We start from the raw sequence: 20,655 nt of genomic DNA on the forward strand, positions 1-20,655 counted from the left end.
GGGTTTTATACAGTTGCCATTTGCCTTTGGTACAGTGTGGACGCTTTCAATTGACTTGGAAGTACATAAGAGTTGCTATAACATTTTTTAATCAGATGAAGAAATGTGCTTAGATACGGACTGAATTGAAATGATTAATAACCGAAAAATATTCATTTTTAGTTATATAAAAGAAGCAACCTTTATATTTTTGTGAACTTGCTTATTGACATGGAGTAATAAATGTTATTAAAAATAGATAAATAGTTTTACAGCTCTATATTGTTCACACAACGTTGTATGTCGTACTAAATTCAAATTATTATAGATTTTAAATATAATAATTAAGGGCATGCAAATTAATACTCGTGTGCATTGTGAAATCTGATGATTGCCAAGAGACATTGAGAAAATAAATCCACTGTACCTATATTGATACTAAAGTCCGAGCTTTTAGAACGGTTACAGGAACAGGAACGGTTACTTTTAATAGCGATATAAACAAACGCGCGATTGCATCGCGACAAATGCGGTTTGTAGGCGGTTATATCGATGCTAACACGCGATTGCATAGCTACTGCGTGGCGACTGCATCGCTGCTGATGCGCTGCTAAAGTCGCCGTGTGTAACCACTCTCATGCCTCGGCCACGAAGAAAACGCCACACTCGAAGTGTTATTCGCTGAGAGCGTCAATTTTAAAGCGTCAAAACTCGGCCACGAAAATATCGCCGCGTTTGAAGCGTAAGCGTTAATTAAAGCATCAAAATACCAGCGTTGCCAATTTGTGGGGAATTCCCCAAATTGCGGGGAATTTCAACGAATTTCAACTCTTCTTATTTTGTGGGGATTGGCGCGATGTAGGGATTTTAACATCATTTTGTTTTATCTATCCTGGACAGCCCGGAAAAAGACATGTTTTACGACAGTCCAGATCTTATGTTGTGGATTGTGATCTCATCCTCAACGCAGGCCGATCTTGTACTGTCGTTATAAACTCTTCTATATTCATATTTCGATATAGCGATGAGCAATAATAACAAAATAATTTGTTTTAGACGCTGACGCGCGACCGCTTCTGTCGGGGCGCGTGAAGCGATTGTTTCGTGCACACTATGGAACTTTCTCAAACAATTGTTCTGGCCGCCCGCAAAAAAATTAATTCGCTCGTAGCGAATTCGCTGCAAGTTACAGCGCTACTTTGTGGCCTTTTACAAATAAAATCATATATTTGTTTATGACGCTCGACGCTGACGCTTGTAGCGTCAAGCGAATTCGATGGGAGCGTCGCGACTGGTGGCCCTCGGGTAAGACTTCAACTGCTCATATAAAATGAAATGGTACTGTACTTGTATTCTTTGTCTAGGGTGATTTCCGTGCCGTCAGGAGCGAGTATTTCAAAAAGATGCGCCAAAGTATAAAGCGTCAGTTTTGCTAGCCTGACAAGTGCTAAAAATCCGACCCTGAAATAAAGAAAACTTGTCAATCAGAGTACGTGAAATTTCTAAAACTAAATGTGGATGTGTAATCTTTGCGAGTTACGAATCAGTATGACATAAATCTTATCCAAAGTTTACCGTCTCGTATGTGGTACAGCACCCTGCAGAAAATCTTTGTCAGACAAGCATTCGACCAACAGAGGTGCTTTCTTAACGCAGGATATTTGAAAATTGAGACTTCGCTCTAATCTCGTGTCTGAAGATGGCATTATCATGCTGTACAGCACCTAAAATAAAAGATTATTCTGTGATCTCCGTAATTATGGTTTTATATAATTATGCGTAATGTTAATTTTATTACCTCTACATTGTAAGCTACTGTGGGTGGAGCAGGCCCAAACAGCATGAGCCTTAGTTTTGTATCGTCCCGACATAATAACGCTTCTGTAAGTTTCTCCACCTAAAATAAGAAAATAATGTGATACTCATTGTTGAAAACTACATAACAAAATCCTGCAAAAAAGATTTGTGCCTCTCCATTGAAGGAACAAAGGAAACGATGTTTTGACACATATTCTAAATAGTTTGGATGATTTTTTGTAATTAAATTTTGTAATAAATTACATATTTGTGAACTTACTGTCTGTTTGTGAGCTGGACAGATCTGAGACAATAAATGAGCAGCCTCAGTCAAAGGGCCGTGTCCTTTTGTGATACCGATGTGCTCCAGGTCTAAAATGAAGGGTAGGTACCACGAACCCTGGGCAAATAGCTGAAAGAATAAATCTCTTGAGCAAATATATAAATTTTGACTTTGAACCAAGACTGTACTACTTTTATTCTTTTACTGAGCAACATTTATTGATTTCGTTATAAATATTATTTAAATATAAAGATAAAAGTGTGGTAACCTTCCAACAAATTCAAAACGTCACAAGCAATTCTACAGAAGCCAATGGGGAGTTACTTACGACTCCAGGTAGAGCATGTTCCGGAGTGGGTGGTAAAGGTGGTGACGTTGTGCTGGAATCGCTGCTCGATTCGTTCGATGAGCCGCAACCGCCACTGCCGCACACTTGCCCGTCGTACACCTATTTAGACACCGACTTCTTTAGACGCAAGTTATAGGACAATGCAATTCACGGGTATCAAAACTCGCCAACAGCGTTTATAAGAAAAAAAAGAATGTCTTCTTGCACACGCGTTTTGACTAGTTAATAGAGATTAGATTATACACCTAAAGAGTACTTGATTAAGTGTGTTACTGCTTCAATCAACTGATATGAACATACTGAACATTTATATGACGTGGGTTTTTCGGCAGGTCAACTAACATCCGAGATATTTATGATCAAAATTCGTGGAGATGCTCCGTCTCTTTTTACCAAAACTATCATTTATAAGTAGTTTATATAAATAGTGTCATTAAGGTGTGTGCGGTTTGTGACCGCTATTACTGTTTAGTTTCTTTATCTTGATTTCTGAATGCATGTAAACATTTTACTTTTCAATTGAATTTCAATTCTGTTTTCACATTCCGCCTCCTACTTATAATTCTTTTAATGCTAATGAAAATTATTGAAGTATCGATGTTGTACACTATTAATATTGACAACACGTTCCACGCACCTTGGCAACTATGACAGTTTTATCCCTCAGACCAATCTGCGATAATATCTTCCGATCATGACTCGAGTCCAACAGATCGCCGTTCACGTATAGCTCTAATTTATTTACAAACATTTCTAACTTTATATTGTTATCTGAAGCTAATTTTAATCTGTAATAAAAAATATATACATCTTTAGTTCTTAATGTCATAGAAAAAATAGATATCAGGAAAGTCTATAAACGTTCCGGCTTACTTTCTTTGGATGGTCGCTCGCAACGAAGCCAGGGTTTCATTTGAGTGCGAAAAGATTTCAATATCTTCGATTTGTCTTTGGCCAGTTTGAAAATTAAATCTGACTATTATTGTACACTGACGTCCGCGCCCGGACCTGTAGATCGGCAGAATTTGTCGTTCTGATGAGAATCTCCTATCACATTCATTTACGTATTCCTGTATGGCACGAATCACTCTCGTCATCCTTGTACAACATTCCATGACATCTGAAAGAAATTATATAGTCACAACTTTACGAATCGATTTAAGAAAATACCGTCTTCCAATCCCCAAAAATTAATCTTTCATTAAAAAATTGTGATGGCATCGTCTTCCTGACCTTGCTGTAATTCCATATCTTTCTGGAACCGCTGCGTGCGCGCGCAGCACTGGGTGAGAAAGTTCTCGTGGTGTTGCGCGGGCGATAGGTGCGGCCCGACACAGGTGCACACTTCACGTAACAGCTCGATGCCGCGAGCTGAGATGTCGTCTTCGCATTCCGTTATTACCTATAGAAAAAACAAGATAAAATAAACATAATAAAAGAACACTTGTGATTGTAATAATTGTTAATAACAACAACTCAATTTACAAGGGCACAAATAGTCATTTGAAGGATACTTACTCTCCATAAATAATCTAATCCTATGAGATCAGCGTCATTAAGTAAATAACTACGTCGTTTTACTTTTAGTTTGCCTTCTTTGGAATTTACAGCTTTGAAAAACCTGCAACAAGTAACTTTTTCATAAGCCCATCTCAAGATAAAATGAAATAGTATTGTAATGTTATCTAAAGCTATACCTTACCTTTCAAAACATTTAATACCAGCGTGAGTTAATAGGTTCGGAGGGAGTGTCATAATGTTACGTCGAAAAAAATGCAGATTAATATTTGGATCGAGGTCTGGTTCCTCGCCCATAAGTTTGCTGAACCATTTGAAACAGGCTTCGCGGTCAAGCAAGTGCGCTGGACGCTCAGCTAAGCACACCCATATTTGTTTCGCCTGCAAGCAAGACTTGATCATTCGAAAATGATGAAAAAATAATCAATTTCACCTCATAATGTGGAAGTAAATAAAAATACTCTAGAGAAAGATTTGAGAGAAAGAAGAAACTACATTTATTTCACTACCACACACTCTGTTAATACCATACATTCTGTTAATCCAATGTCTGGCACATAATAAAATACACAACCTGGGTAAAGGGTACACAAACACACCAAGTGCCTGGTCTCAAACTAGAGAATTCCCTATACAATGAGTACCAGAGCAACGAAACACGCTCTGGGGCACTTCCTGGAACATCCTGACTAGAAACCCATTTGGAAAAGTTCATTTCTTAAACTGGTCCCACCGGGAATCGAACCCGGGACCTCCTCATCTAGTGTGCACAGTGCAAAACGTTGGGCCACCGAAGTATCATTAAGCTCGCTTGTTACGTTTTTAACCGACTTCAACAAAAGGAGAAGGTTCTCAATTCGACTATGTTTTTTTGTATGTATGTTACGCGATTTTGATAATTCTTTTTTTGTTGGAAAGAGGGTACCTCCGTGGTGGTCCCATTTAATTTTGAAGAAAATATTCCTCCTCTAAGGGTGGCTGTTTACGCATGAAGATTTATTTTTATAAGTAGCGCCTACATTTTGTAAGGAGCAATTATATTAATGGTTGATTTTACTACGCCCCAATTGAAGGCGCTCTCAATATACTAAGCAGCGAGCACCGATTTTTATTATCTCCTGTGTTAAGTCCCATATAGTGGCGAACTAAAGGATGAATCTGGTTTTGCCCACTTTCCGGTAACCGATTTCAATAAAACTTGGCAAATAGATGTAATTCCACGAACTTTCTAGGTCGGTTTTTTAGTACCCTGATTAATGTTATAAAAATTTCTTATCACTATATAAACTGTTCAAATAGGTTTTATTTACCTGTTCTGCACAGAGCCAAAGCTGCCCATCCTTAAGTAAGAATCGGAGGAAACTCAACCGTTCATGCACCTGTGCTGCGTGGGGATATCTGCCATCTGGTAACCAGTTATCCCAATCTATCTCACCTTCAGCTGCATCATACATCAATTAATTATAATTGCTATTAAGGCTGTCTATATGTTAAGGTTAACAATGTCGACAAATAAACAAAGTGAGGTTATCGTTTTTAATCGACTTAAAAAAAGGAGGAGGTTCTTAATTCGACTGTATTTTTTGTGTATGTTACGCAATTACTTTTACAATTACGCATTTGTGAACCGAATTTGATGATTTTTTTTATTGCTGGAAAGAGGGTACCTCAGTATTGGTCTCATATAACTATGAAGAAAATATTTCACCTCTATGGGTGGCAAACTAGGGGATGAATCCTGTTTCGCGCCCTTTCCAGTAGCCGATTTCAATAAAACTTAAAGATGTAATTCCACGAATTTTTGAGGACGGTTTTTTTTATAAACAATATTTGTATTATTTGGATATAATTATTTGAAATGCAAAAAATAAAGGGTCAATGTTATATTTTTCCTTTTATACATACCTGCAAGTTTATTCCTTACGCCGTCCATATAATAAGTAAGAGAATCAGTGACTAGTATGACCAGAGAATGTTGCGTTTGCAATCTATCTATGAGTTCTTGTCGCGTGACGTGTGGTCTCACCCCGGTACCTCCACCGGCCTCATACAGACAACAAATATCACGCATCACTTTGAGTGCTGGTAGCACCCATTTTTCGTTTGTTTTTAGTTCCTCCACACATCTGTAAACAATGTCATTTTTAAACTACTGAAAATTTATATACAAGAATATCCTTTGTTGCCCGTGGAACTACCAGTTGAACTACTAGTACCGGAACTACTAGTAGTTACACAGGCAATAATAATCTCCCGTGGAACTACCGACAGGCCTAGTAGTATCACGGATAGGTAATTGTACATACAAAAAAAACATACAGTCGAATTGAGAACCTCCTAATTTTTTTTGAAGTTGGTTAAAAATGCATTTTAACTAGCAAATCAACCTTTATTCTTATTCAACCTTAGAATATCGTTTCACTAGGGTAAGCGATTATTTTAAGGGGAACTGTATACGTTTTTACAATAAGATTCCGGAGCATAATTATATTCAGATTACCATTTCCTAAGTTTAAAACTTACATTAAAAGTATTTGAATTGAAAAGTCATATTACAAAATTGAAGACTACGTGTTAGATAAAGATTTAAAGTGTATTCCAAAGCATTTAAGTTTATTTGAAAAGAGCAATCCCTAGAGTCTCTTGCTCGTTCTCCTCAGGGAGGTGTACTGAACGAGCAGTAGCTTAAAAAATGTCGTTTTTCATGTTTCATGTTTGTTGGAAAGAGGGTACCTCAGAAGTGGTCCCATTGAAATTTGAAGAAAATATTCGACCTCTAAGGGTGGTAAACTAGGGGATGAATGACTTTTCAGGGGGTCTACCATAACTTTCCAAAAACAATCTTATTTCAATGTAAGCTTAAAGTAAGCTTATTATAATATTACTCATGTTCATACCATGACAGACTTTTCAACCAAGTAATGTATTATTGCTAAAGTGATTGAAAGAACGAATGATTTCCCAATATTGTCTATTCCTTACTAAAAATAGGAAAGAGATAACGCTATGTGAACTATACAATGCCATCTCTTTCTTTTTTGATGTTCCGAATCGTCTCATCGTCCGTAAATAAATAAATCGTAAATCGTCTTATCGTAGTATAAGTTTAAGTACTTAATGTTATTTAGATTCAGAGAAGTTTGACTTTTAAAAAAAGAAAAGTATGTAATAATAAAATCTATTAAAATTACGCTGTTTTCAATAATTATTTCGCATTGTCATGAAAAAATAAATAAATAAAACAAGCTGAGCCTTGATAGCCACGTTGTGAATTCGGAACTATAGTCTAGTGTCAACTGTTAGTTTCGCCAAGGAGCATATAGATGGCGCTGTCATAATTTTACGAAATAAACATCGCGTATTTTTATTCAACGAGAAATTATTTCCTATGTCCTATTAAATAAAAAATAAACAAAATATTGAAGAAATATATGTAAATAAATAAGTTCAACTTAACTTTTAATCGTTACAAATCAATATTAAGACAATAAAACTGAAAATAATATTGATTCCATTGCATCCGTGTAATGGAATGGTATTTTAGATTGCTGAATTTGACATAAGAGCAATATTACTTTAAAGTTAAAGTCGCGTCATAGTGCGAATTGAGTGAACGAATAGTCACAAATCTGCCAATAAAACATCTTAGTTTTAACATTACAATAAGCTTACTTTAAGCGCGTTATGATACGAAAAGTAAGTTTAAAGTAATATTGTTATAGCAGGTTGTGGTAGGCTCCCAGGTCGGTTTTTTTTCGTACTCTGTACTAAGGTTAGGTTATTATTGTATTGTTTGGCTTGAGGTTCGTTTGTTTTATGAAATTAATAAAACGCTTCTTGTCTTGATAGTAGTAATACGGGAAAGTGTTATTGCCCGTATCAGTAGTGGTAGTACCACGGACAAAAACAATTACCTACCCGTGATACTACTAGGCCTGTCGGTAGATACACGGGAGATTAACTACTAGTAGCCCGTGTAACTACTAGTAGTTCTGGTAGTTCCACGGGAGATTATTTATGCCCGTGGAACTACTGGTACTTAGGTAGTTCCATGGCCAACAAAGGAATGATATGCCTACTGTGGACTAACACCAGCCACGTAATAGGGAGTCACCAAATTTATTATCGAGGAATCGTCTTGACGCGATCGTCTGTGACCACACTTGTCGCATTAAGCCGATTCGTCGTTGACGCGGCCGTTCGCGCGCCGTCGCTTTCGTTGTTTCCAAATCAGGATCAGTCGTCGTCGGCAGGCGTAAGCACGCAATCGGAAATTCGCAGGTAGCAGATTCGTTGCCGGCCTGAGCCGAGACGCGTTCGTACGTACCGATGCGAAACACACAACTTCTTTTTCGCTCTTACGTTCAAGGACATAAAGTTGTTTCTGACCGGCTTAATGCGATTCTGCGTTAATAAGTGTGGTGACTCTCTTGTTGATTTACACAATTAACTTGCAAAGTGATTCTTGCATTATCGTTGAGCAGAAGCATTTAATAAAATCTGAGGAGCTTACTTGTCCAACCAAAGGGTTTTCTGTGCATCGCGATCTTGACTACAGCTGTAGTCCAAGATTTTGATTAGGTTAGCCAACGCTACATCTATTATCTCTGTACAAACTTCTTCCGAATGAGCTAAGTTCCAAAATAGTAACAATACCTAGAAAATAACATGACCTTCATTAAAGGCTCCAGGAAAAAAAGTTAATTTTTTTATTTTATGTACTAAGTACGTACTTTGTTCGCCATAACTCCGTCTTTATCATCCTCTGCAAGTCTTCGAATAACTTCTAGTAATTTATCGCTTTGCTTCTTGCTAGATGTTGCCCAACTTGCCTGCAAGTAAAATCCATTTAGAAATCTTAATCTGTTACAATGTTAATTGACACGTATGACGGAGAGAGATCTTCATAGTAGGCGTTGAAATGAGACTCCAGTGACTGTTGTAAATTATATTACATCTTTCCACTTTCGTGAAAGATGTTTTTCGCAACGGCGGCCGCCCATTAGCGTTCCGTTTAATACCGTTTTTAAAAATTTATTATTTCGGTAAAAAAACATACATACTTAATGAAACAAAGCTTTCTTTGGTAATGTCACGATTTGCTAACATATACTTATTTATTTATTGAATTATGTTTTACTATCATGATTTCTATGAAAATACTCCACTAGTTTTTTGTTATCATTGATATAAAGATCGAACGCGAACAAAAATTCCTTTGATCTGACTGAACTTGAACCAGTGTCTGTCAAAGATCTGAGGGGACTGCCACTGCGCCCATCAGCCTGAGACATAAGTTGACAAATTCCATGTGCCTGTAATTTCACCAGCAATGTCGTGCAACGCTCTTAACCAACTGAGCTACAGACCGAATTAGCAGACCTTACGAATTTCTTTGTGTTTATTACAGATCTTTATATTGAGTTTCTATTTTTTCGTTGTCAGCGCACTCGTGAGAACTTATGTTTCATACACTTCTGCAATATTTCGTAAACAGATTACCGTTAGTACATTGTTAAAACAATATTTACAATCATATAATATTGCCAATAAGTAATCTTGTAATATCAATGATATGTTAATTCCAGGAGCCTTTGGGTATGCTGATGACAGCACAGTTGCGGACAGGTTGACCAATACAAGGGTCAGTGGAGAAGACATCCAGTCTTGTCGAGAGTCCAGAGTGGTTAGTCGTTTGAATTTAACACTTAAGGCAGTATCCGATTGGGGCGATGCCAATCTTGTCAAATTTAGTCCGGTCGTGAACGGACTACTGCTGCCACTTATGGGATTACTCTGCTAAATACTAACTGCCCATAATCCAAGGAGATTCAATCGACGAGCATGGCAAGAAGCTTATAGGTGACTCGGAATTGGTAGAGGCGAAGCTGCAGAGCCTTGAACAACGCCGTAAAATTGCCTGCTTATCTTGGGCCTTTTCAAGGCGAGTGTGAATAGGTATTATTTAGGTGTGCATGCATCGTCGACCTCATTATCACTTTCCATCTGGTGAAATGGAGGTATTTGAACTCCATCTCACAGCGTATTTATTTAAAAAAAAAAAGGAATATATGAGTATTTTATCAACAGATTTATCTTACCTGAAAACAATCAAAAAGATGGTCCAATTGATCAGGTGTGAAGTCCCAAGCTAGTTTGGCCAACAAATCATGCAAGTTTTTAACAATGGCTTCATGTTTTCCATGCTGGGCTTTCCATATGGCATCCAGGTCGTCTCTGGTTAGTGAGTTTTCTTTGATCATGAACCTGAGCATTTTCTCTAACCGGTCTACATATTGAGGCTGGTGGAGGGAGTCACGAAGTACTATATCTACTACTTTGTTTTCACGGATCCAGGTCTGGAAGTGGCAATTTTAGCAAAATTGACAATAGCAACCTTTTTCGCATACATTTTTTATGACTAAAATAAAATCTACCCCAAATATAACACATGTTGTTTTTCTATTTTAAATTCAATAATTTAAACCAGCCCTTCAGTCTAACGTCAGGATTAGTGACGAGAAAAACCGACATTAAACTTATTTAAAGAACAATGGCGAAATCATTGTTAAAAGAATTCGTTAGCGTTTTCCAATGTCATAATTACAAATTTGAATAAAATAAATTCATTAAGTTTTTAAAATTATACTGAAGGATTATTTAAGTCTGGAAATAAAATCAAATTTAAAAGAAACTCAAATGAGTAATTAGCATGTAGCCGGACAGATATCTATAACAGTCAGTTTCCTAGTTTCTTAATATAGAGCGACATCTAGCCGCTGTTTTCCAGTACTTACGTATCTTAGACTATGGAAACCAAAGGGATGTTATGTTGATATATATAAATCAAACGTTATTATGTATATGATGCATTTCGACGGTGAAATAACAAACACGTTATTGTATTTATTTAACTACTGCGTGCCGTCGTAAGCCAAAAGTGATAGCATTACACTGGTCTGAACCAAACACAGGAATCGAAATAACGTCATCTTAAATGCCAATTGTGTCCATTTCGCAAGATTTCGCCTTTCAGACGGTCTACTCCCGTTCTCCATCCGAAACAATTACTGTCAAATAAATAATACTGGACCAAATAAAAAAACGCGTGACGCGAATGAAGCTTCATACTTTACATTGTCTTTTGAGTATACCCCCAGATACGGTTGTCGAAGGGACGTACATCAAATTAATGTCAAAACCTTGAGACTATAGAAACCAAAGGACGTGTTATACTGACATATATAAATCAGACGTTATATGTATATGATGCATTTAGACGTTGAAAACATAAACATTTTATTGTCTTTGTTTAACTACTGCGTGCCGTCGAAGCCAAAAGAGCTAGCACTACATTGATTTATGTCAAACACGGGAATCGAAAATAAGTAATGTCATCTTAAATGCCAACTGTCGTCATTTTACCATTTTTGGAGTACCCTTTGACATCCGTATCCGGTTGTCAAAGGGAAGTACATCAAATGTCAAAACCAATGTTTCGCCAAATGTTATAAAGAATTATTCGCATGAATTGGACAAAAATATTGACAGTGAAAACAATTAAGTATTGATTAAATTGCGCTGCAGCATCAAGGGGTGCGGCAGCAGAAAAGGCGGAAATCAACCGAATGTTACATTACACCGGCGTATGTGTTATTTTTTTGTCTATAAATCATACAATAGCCCAAATATCTCGTGTAATTAGACTCATTTAAGTAGTTTATTCATAAGTCTTGCCGAATTTTGCTTTGGTTACTTTATATTGCCTGTTTGTTAGTATATTTTGAAGATTGTTGATAACGATTAATTTGAGATAGTGTTGTTCTTGCAAGCAGACATATTACCGATGTTCTGTTATTAAAACAATTCACTACGAGGTTTTTATTTTTTCATTATTATTATTTTTAAAGTTTACCTACAAATGAAAAAAGAAAGAAAGGATGGTTGGAAATTATAGGACTGCCGAACACAATCATTGGATCAAATACCATTTTCGTTTGTTCGCTCCATTTTGAAAAGTCAAATTTTAATAGAACTTTGAATGTAACTAGATTATATGATAATGCAATTCGATCGTTACATTTATTGGTAAATAAATTTATATTTAATTTTGACATTGATTAAAATGGCTCATTACTTGCCTTGTAATAATAGCCTAGTGTTAATCATACTTTGATTACAGTAAACTATACAAATTTGCAAACATAAAATCAGTTTGAACATTCAAGTCATACATTTGTATGTCGATATTGACTTAGTACAACACTAAATTCGCCATATGTGTGGTACAATTTTGGTTTGGGTAGGTACGTTTATTCCGTAGATAGGGCAGCTCCTTTCCTTTATTTTTTCCATCCTCTAAGGCAGCCTTACCCAAAGTGGGCGATAACGCCCCCTTGTGGACGCTGCAGGCCTAAAGGGTAAGAGGCCCAGAAAAAAAATGGGGGCGTTGTGTAGAGGCTTAGGGGGAGATTTGTAATTTCATCTAGGAAGACTCTTCGGCACGTATTCTAGACCTCTACTCAATGCTCAAGTCAGGATTTGAGTATGGTTTAAAGCACTCGAAATCATACTCGAGTCTTTGCCATTAGGGTCGTATTTCCAGTGCTTGTATTTCCAGTGCAATCCTGAATTGAGCATTGAGTAGAGTTCTGGAATACGACCCATAGACACCGACTGAGCTCTCGACTCTCGACTACAACTTGTGAACATCAACTAATATTAATCAAGAAAGAAATTGCTCGAACTAACTCGGTTCGATATTTCTCTCCGTTTAGTTTATATATCTATCCTGTTTTATTGAATAAATAAAATAAAAATCATGTCAATCGGTCGCTCCGTTTTGAAATGAAAGTAGACACAAACAAACAAATAAAAAGGCACAAGACACTGTTTCGCATTTTAATAGTTATTAGTATTCCTAGGTAGGTAATTTTCGTAGATAATAGACCACGGGCAACCATGTTTTAACAAGTTTTTGTTAAATAACCCGATTTGTGCATTCTTGTATCAATCGGCTAGTTCATAGAATACTTGTTCTTACTTGTTGAGTACGATTGCGAGTCGAATGAGATAAACGAGTTTATGCATGATTGTCTTATTCCTGTCGGTGCGTGCTGCTTATGCAATCCTACATAAACAACGTATTATTTATTTTACTTTCATTTGCGGTTTCGCGCGTAATAGATAAGCAGTACTTAAGTTCAACACTTACTTACGTATTTTTTAAAACAAAACGATGTCTGAAGTAAAAAAGAAGAGATGGCAATACTGTGCGGAATATATTAAATTCGGATTCATTGAAAATGCCACAAACCCATCGTCGCCTTTGTGCCTTCTACGTATAAAAACATTTTCGAATACATTAGACACAAAGGCTTCATAGAATACTTAAAAAATAAAATTCCAGATGTCCTTGCTGTACATTGCGTTATTCATAGACAACACTTGGTTGCTAGAAATTTAAGTGAACGACTATTTCAATCACTGCAATATGTCATCAAAGCAGTCAATAAAATCCGTAACAGCTCTTTGAATGATAGATTATTTCATCAGCTTTGTGTTACTAATGACGAAGATTTCAACCGTTTGTTGTTTCATACGGAAGTTCGTTGGCTATCAAGAAGCAATTGTCTGACTCGATTTTACAACCTGTTTGACTCTGTGATAGAGTTCTTGGAAACTAAAAATACAGAATTGCGCAACAAGCTCATTACATCAAAGAATGATATAGCTTACATGACAGACCTGTATAAATTGTTCAACGACATGAATCTCCAACTGCAAGGCGATGAACTAAATTTAATTAAAACAAAAAATGTCGTTGCCGCTTTCGCAGCCAAACTGCTTCTAATCTACACAAAAAGAATATGGGCAGACGTGAGTTTCACAATTTTCCGAATTTATCAGTCTCCTGCAGTAACGAAAACTTGTATGCCTACTGCCAACATTTGGAAAACCTCCACATTGACTTCACCGAACGATACCAGGACATTTTGAACTTGGAAATACCAGACTGGGTGTTGGATCCGTTTTCAAATGGCAACACAGCAATATTACCTCGGCTGGAAGAAGAACTTATAGCTTTGACAACAAACGAGGAAATAAAAATCAAGTTCAAAAATGGCTACCAAGAATTTTGGCTACAAAAACCGAACCCGCAATTGTACCCTGGATTGTGGTCAATAGTTCAACGATTTTTGATAGCATTCCCATCGTCATATTTGTGTGAACGTGGTTTGAGGGTCGTATTCCAGAACTGTACACAATGCTCAAGCCAGGATTTGAGCAGACTTGAGTATGATTTCAAGCACTGGAAATACGACCCTAATGGCAAGGACTTGAGTATGATTCCTAGTGCTTTGAATCATACTCAAGTCCTGACTTGAGCACTGAGTAGAGTTTTAGAATACGACCTTTAGTGCTGTGATAGATAACGCTGTTTACTAAAAAGAGAAATCGTATGCATGTTACCGAACGTGGTGACTTGCGGCTGTTCTTAAGTAAATTAGAACCTGGATATCAACAAACTTATTAAACAGCATTGACATACCAATAAATCGGTCATCGGGTCTAAAACAAAATCCACGAAAAAAATGTGAAGTTAACCTATACAAACGTAGTGACATGTAACGAAATATAAAAAACTAAAACATTTAATTTAAATTGTAATGTCATTGCTCGGAAACACCATATTCAGCTTCTACAGGAAACTTAACAAAATACACCATATTTAGCTTCGACTGAAAAATACTTGAACATAAGAGTAATGGAGTAGCCTTTCTCGTAAATATTAATTAATTCTCATTATATATTATTACGTCGCATTTTGTACAAATTCACTTAAGGATTATAATAAAGAGTTGGGCAGATACATACATACAAATATTATTACAAATGTAAAAATAAGTGTGTACTATAAGAAATGTACCGATATTCCAACTAAATGTAAACTCATATATCCGTAATTCTGAAAACTGATTTGATCTGAAAACCGTTACGCTTTCGAGTAATTTTGATACTTTTCACAAAGCCAAAATTATTAGCTTTTGTTTTGTAATATTCCTAAAAAAATACATTTGACGTTATGAAAATTCGAGCTAATGTTATTTCGGGCAAATGTATTTTCTGACTTCTGATAGGCAATCCCAAGCCGTAAAACGAGTACAACAATATTTCATTAGTTAATGCTAACGTTTAATAAAAAAATCATTTAAAAAATAAGATTAAAATCACAGCGACTCTATAGTTTCTTTGTTCTAAATATTTCAAGCGCTTGTGGTTCGAACAATTGAAAATGACCAAGAAGTTTATAAAAGCTTCTTGAAACTGACGTAATGATTCTTTTTCCATCTTTTGCGCATGCAATGTGTAGAAAGAGGACAGTTGGCTATTTGATTATTTTGTGTGCTTATGTCATTTATATTTACGATTCAATTATATATAAATTAAATACTATAAAACTGTACAAAATAACACTTTTAAATGATAACTATGATAACACAATATATTCGTTTAGTGAAAATATGATATAAAATCATTGACTTACAAATAAAAAGGACGACGGGTCAAATACAAAAACCACGACAAAAATTTAAGTCAACCTATTTAAACGTAGTGACATGTAAAGGAATATGAAAAAGCTAAAACGTTGAATTTAAATTGTAATGTCATTGCAGTACTGCCTAATTTTGCTTGCAACAATTGAAAGGCGCAAAAGAACACCATATTCAGCTTCTACTGGAAACTTACCAAAAGGCACCATATGTAGCTTCTAGTGAAAACTACTTGAACACAGGTATAATGGAGTAGCCTTTATTATTTATAAATAAATTGTATACGTAAATGTTGAATTTTATACAATGCCATTTATTACGAGCTAGGGTGTCTGACTTTTTTTTCTTGAGTTTCGAGAATTCTCATACCCGATTTCTTCGATGTTGATGATTCGAGAATTTTTTAATAAACCGTTAAAAATCAGCTCAGTCAACTATAAAACTAAATGTGAACTTTTCGAAAGTTGTTTTGGCCTGGGTGTTCTGAGTTATACCCCGGAATAAATTCCATCGTTCTTGATCCCAGGTTCCATTCCCAGTAGAACCAATTTGGGTAATGAACTTTTGTAAATTGGTTCTGATCTGGGATTCTGTCGCTCTGATACTCATGGGGAGTATGTACAAAGAGTTCCCTAGTTTCAGACCAGGTGATTGTCTTACAATAAAATACCAAGACCAGAACCATTTAGAAAAGTTTACCAATTTAACAAATTATGTTAAATTGATCCTACCGGTATCGAACTCGGGAACTTCTCATCCAGTGCCCACAGTGCAAACCGTTAGACTATCAAGGTTGTACTATTTGTACTATTATGCATTGTTTGCATGTGAAACTACAAATTGCTTAAACTTTAAAAAAAATCCTATTTAATTTGCACAATTGAAGCAGACTGCTTCAATTATCTTCTTTATTTCTTAAGTTGGTATATTTTGTCATTCATCCAACTTTTGATTTTAAATGCATTTTCGCGGTAAAGATGTTCTCTGTTAATACTTGTCAATTTCTTCTTACCTTCAAGCTATGTTTCCTAGATAAATTACTGTATTCTCTCCTTTCTATGCATAGTTCACTCATTGATGTAATCGCATACCAAAGCTTTAATATTATGGTTCTTTATCAAGCTTGCATCAGCTCTGGTTTCCTTTCTTTTTTTACCATTTTCTTAACCCGTTCGTGCATAGTACTGAAATTATACTGCGCTCAAAAACGTCACCACTTTTCTATATGCCGTAGTGCTTACATTGATTCAATATAATTATTACGGTTTATCACTGACGACGGTTGATTCCGTCAACAGGCCTTGTGGTACTGCTCATAGTTCTTGCAAATGGTTCTTGTGCTTGAAAAAGTACGGCTATGACGGTACTAGGGTATTTGCCGTTGTGAGATAATTACAAAACTAAAATGCGCGATATTGATTGTGCAAGAGAAACGCTTTCCAAAACACTTAGGTACTAATTAATAATAATTATTATAATAACGCACACACTCAACATTGCCCCGCATTATGGAAACCCTGTGTCGCGGGTGCCATGGACACACATATAGACAACCACAAATTACACCCAAACTCACGAGAGAAATAAATGTAGGCCATACACATATTTCTCCCGAAAAACCTAAAAAAATACTTTCGGGATTATGGAAGTTCATGCAAACGTTATTTCGGGCAAATGTATTTTCGGTCTTCTGATTCGTAACCCCGAGCCGTAGAAAGAATACAACAATATTTGAAAGTATTACTAATATGTATTACAAAATATTTTAATAATAACATTAGCATCAAAGCAACTCTATGAAATTTTTGTTCTAAATATTTCAAACGCTTGTGTTTCAAACAATTGAAATTGACGTGGTGGGTCTCGTTCAGTCTTTTACGCAAGCAATGAGTCGGAAAGAGACAGTTAGCTATTTGATTATTTTGACTGCTTTTGTAAATTATATTTACGATTAATTTAAATATAAATTAAATACTATATATACTAGTGCAAAAAATAACACTTTTAAATGATAACTATGATAACATAATGTAATACTTACTGAGAATATGATATACCATCCCGTTTTTTCACTTTAGATGAGTAATTTTTACAAGGTTTTACAACACAACACGGCATCATTGACAAGCGCGCTGTCAGTCGAACGAACGAAGACTAAAGCGTGATTGACGCTCTGTATACGATTTTAACGCCCTGTAAGTTCGGACACTTTTTAGCCCGGACCCGACATCCATTTATTTGTAAGTCAATGTACAAAATCGTGTTTTTACATTTTACTGCAGTAATTTTTAGAAGTTATTATTATTGGTTGTGCATGATTGACAACCGCGCTGTCAGTCGAACAAACGAAGACTGTTGCGCGATTGACGCTCTGTATGCGATTTTAACGCCCTACAGGTGCGGACACTTTTTAGCGCGAACCCGACGTCCATTTATTGGTAGATCAATGTTAAACAGCATCAGATTAGTCCTTCACATTAGTTTTTATATTAGAATCGATTATGTTTGTTTTATTTTGAATAAAAGATTCTCTATCTGAATACTATAAAGTTGCGTTTCAATAATCATTCTCATTGGCATGTGTAGCCCGTAAGAGTTAACTTGAGACCTGAGCGCCGTTGTGTGACCTACTGTGCTGAGGTCTCAAGTTAACTCTTGCGGGTTATAGTAAAAGTCTCGTTTAGAAAGAATGTTTAATCTTCGCTAATGTAACTCACAACAATTAATTTAATTTGAAGTTATAGTGGTTTTTAAGCAGGTGAAAAAATGGGGGCGTTAAAAAATAATTTATTCTCAAAAAAATAAAGTAGATAATTCCTCCAAATATGTCACGCGAAAAAGTGGTACAATTGACCAAAAAGTTCCCGACATTAAGGATAGATGGCACGTTTCACAAAAAAAATATTTGTGTTCGAGTTGCCGGTACATATTAACTCAGTTTTCTTTCGTTATGGCTTAAATTCATGCCTTTTGACCGTACCATTATATAAAATCATTTCCTCTGAATGTTCGCCACGTCACAAACCCACTGCACCAGTCAGCTTCTTTTAACTCAGTTTAAGGCGTCTCTAGTTTATTTTGATATAATAATACACCAAATATATTTTATTCAATTATGTAAAACATAACCTCCAAAACTTCAAATTGGAATACTTTAATTCCAGACTTCTTAGAATAGTTAACCCAAAACCAAATTTGTTCAGGAAGCTAAACTCTATATTTTCACATATTTTTCATGAAATTTTGAGTCTGGCAAACAAATTATGTCAACAAAAATTAATATGGGAATTCGCCATTGTTCTTTGTGTTTTCGGTTCTTATATATACAATATATAATTTAATTATTTAATCAATTATATTAGGAAATACAAATATAATAAGGTGCTACAACTCGAGAGGTTGTCATTTGACCGATATAATTTTTTCAATTTAAAGTCATCAATTTTACATCTTCGAATAAACTTTTCGAGAAAATAGTTAATTTTTTTCATTTCTAGCAAAAGGGTAGCCAATTCACGTTATGACATTACTTTTGCGCCACCGTAAACTATGTCGAATCTTATAACGTAATAATGGAAATCCACGAATATGCTGAGCATGTTTAAACAAATCAATAAGGATTACTCACCGTAATAACGGTAGGCGTAAGCCATTCAGGTTTTGGTTGCTGAGATATTGTACTAATAAGTTGGTTGATTTCGTTCAGCGCCGACATTTTTCCGTTGAACGACGACATTTGCAACAATCGAAGAATCATTTTCAGGCGAAACATTTCAAGGGCTGAAAATTTTAAGTTCTGATAACATTTTTCTATTTTAACTTCTCTGACATCGTCTGCTCCAAATATTTTATTCCTAGATTACAACGGCCAAACCGGCGCGGTCATTGCGAGAATATAATATATATAATAGAGCTGGCGCGATCTCTTACTGAACAAAAAGCTGAAAACTCATCTTTAACCACTATTATAGCCGTGTGCAAAAAAGTAAATTCTTAATTCGTGGTAAACACACACTTTGCTCGAGCCAACTCGGACGGTGCGAGCTATTTTAGAACATTTAATCATACGATTTCTTAGAAAATAATTCATACAATGAGTAAGTAACGCAATACAGTATCAACTCAATACACGTAGACATGCAGGGAAGCGTACGTGAAGAACCACAGTGATGGTGCAACGATGAGTGTAAAGCAGTCACATACAATGTAGCGACGTAGGGGCGGATGGTATTACGCCCCTAAGCAGCTACAGGGTACGCGCCAGCCTCGTGAAGAGAAGTTACTTAACTCCATTCCTAAAAAAGCTTCATGATATATAACATATAATTTTAGGACGTCTTCACATTGTCATGTTAAGAAGACGTTAATACGTAATACGTAATAATACGGTACTAGTCGTACTGAAGAATATCCTTTACCAACAATTACATTCTGATAAATGCAAAAAAAATAACCAATGTGACATCATTGTTCACTATAGATAAAAATTGTTAGACAAGCCATTCAATACCCATAATCTTAAAAGAAATTTATATGACATTGAACACATTAGGTAAATTTTAATGATTTTATATTATTTAGTATTTGCCGTGTTGAATGACGGCTGTTAAACCGATTTCAGACATTCAATTTAATTAAGTGAAAAATGTGCAGCATGTAAACAATTTAGACGCGTTAAATTGAGGCTATCAGCGCAACAGTGTTGTAACCCACATTTAATTTTTTCCGACAATATTACTGTAAATGATAGTAAAGTACATATTTATTTTATATATGGATGCTATTTTCTAGTATAAACAAAAAATTACAATGAAATACAATGTAACACTGTAGAAAGAAAATGAAATGTGAGTTATATCAATTTTGTGCTGATAGCATCAACTAGGTGCTTCAAAAATAGGTTTTCAAAATTTTTTACTTCCAATAAAATCACACACCAAATGAAAAAATACAAGCATAAGTACATTTTTCTTTTTTCTATATAACAAATACTTCCAAGTGGTGTATAGTATAACAAAATTGTGAAAGCTAACGTGATAAACACATTTTGGTCAGTTAAAACAATTGATAATTTCAAAAGATTCATCTGTAATGATACACAAATAATAACAACAGTTTATGACAATACTTCCAAACATAATGAAAATACAGATACTTTCAAGAATAAACAAAAG

General features: G+C 35.5%; 1 protein-coding gene across 6 annotated transcripts in view; it reads right to left on the reverse strand.

Moving 5' to 3' along the window:
* LOC113232940 (probable ubiquitin carboxyl-terminal hydrolase FAF-X) overlaps nucleotides 1-20,655 on the reverse strand; it is a 44,364-nt gene that overhangs the window by 19,146 nt on the left and 4,563 nt on the right. For all 6 annotated transcript variants that reach the window (XM_026467851.1, XM_026467855.1, XM_026467854.1 and 3 more), the window contains exons 9-24: nucleotides 19,110-19,261; nucleotides 10,028-10,285; nucleotides 8,660-8,758; nucleotides 8,440-8,582; nucleotides 5,832-6,052; nucleotides 5,237-5,367; nucleotides 4,111-4,307; nucleotides 3,927-4,029; nucleotides 3,642-3,810; nucleotides 3,282-3,528; nucleotides 3,046-3,196; nucleotides 2,388-2,507; nucleotides 2,057-2,188; nucleotides 1,778-1,876; nucleotides 1,555-1,703; nucleotides 1,327-1,440 (exon numbers count right to left, since the gene is read on the reverse strand). In XM_026467851.1, coding sequence (XP_026323636.1) covers nucleotides 1,327-1,440; nucleotides 1,555-1,703; nucleotides 1,778-1,876; nucleotides 2,057-2,188; nucleotides 2,388-2,507; nucleotides 3,046-3,196; nucleotides 3,282-3,528; nucleotides 3,642-3,810; nucleotides 3,927-4,029; nucleotides 4,111-4,307; nucleotides 5,237-5,367; nucleotides 5,832-6,052; nucleotides 8,440-8,582; nucleotides 8,660-8,758; nucleotides 10,028-10,285; nucleotides 19,110-19,261 — 2,485 coding nt within the window. The remainder of the gene's footprint in view (nucleotides 1-1,326; nucleotides 1,441-1,554; nucleotides 1,704-1,777; nucleotides 1,877-2,056; nucleotides 2,189-2,387; nucleotides 2,508-3,045; nucleotides 3,197-3,281; nucleotides 3,529-3,641; nucleotides 3,811-3,926; nucleotides 4,030-4,110; nucleotides 4,308-5,236; nucleotides 5,368-5,831; nucleotides 6,053-8,439; nucleotides 8,583-8,659; nucleotides 8,759-10,027; nucleotides 10,286-19,109; nucleotides 19,262-20,655) is intronic.

Source organism: Hyposmocoma kahamanoa, unplaced genomic scaffold (assembly GCF_003589595.1).
Source record: "Hyposmocoma kahamanoa isolate Upper Pololo Valley unplaced genomic scaffold, ASM358959v1 78, whole genome shotgun sequence".
NCBI lineage: Eukaryota > Metazoa > Arthropoda > Insecta > Lepidoptera > Cosmopterigidae > Hyposmocoma > Hyposmocoma kahamanoa.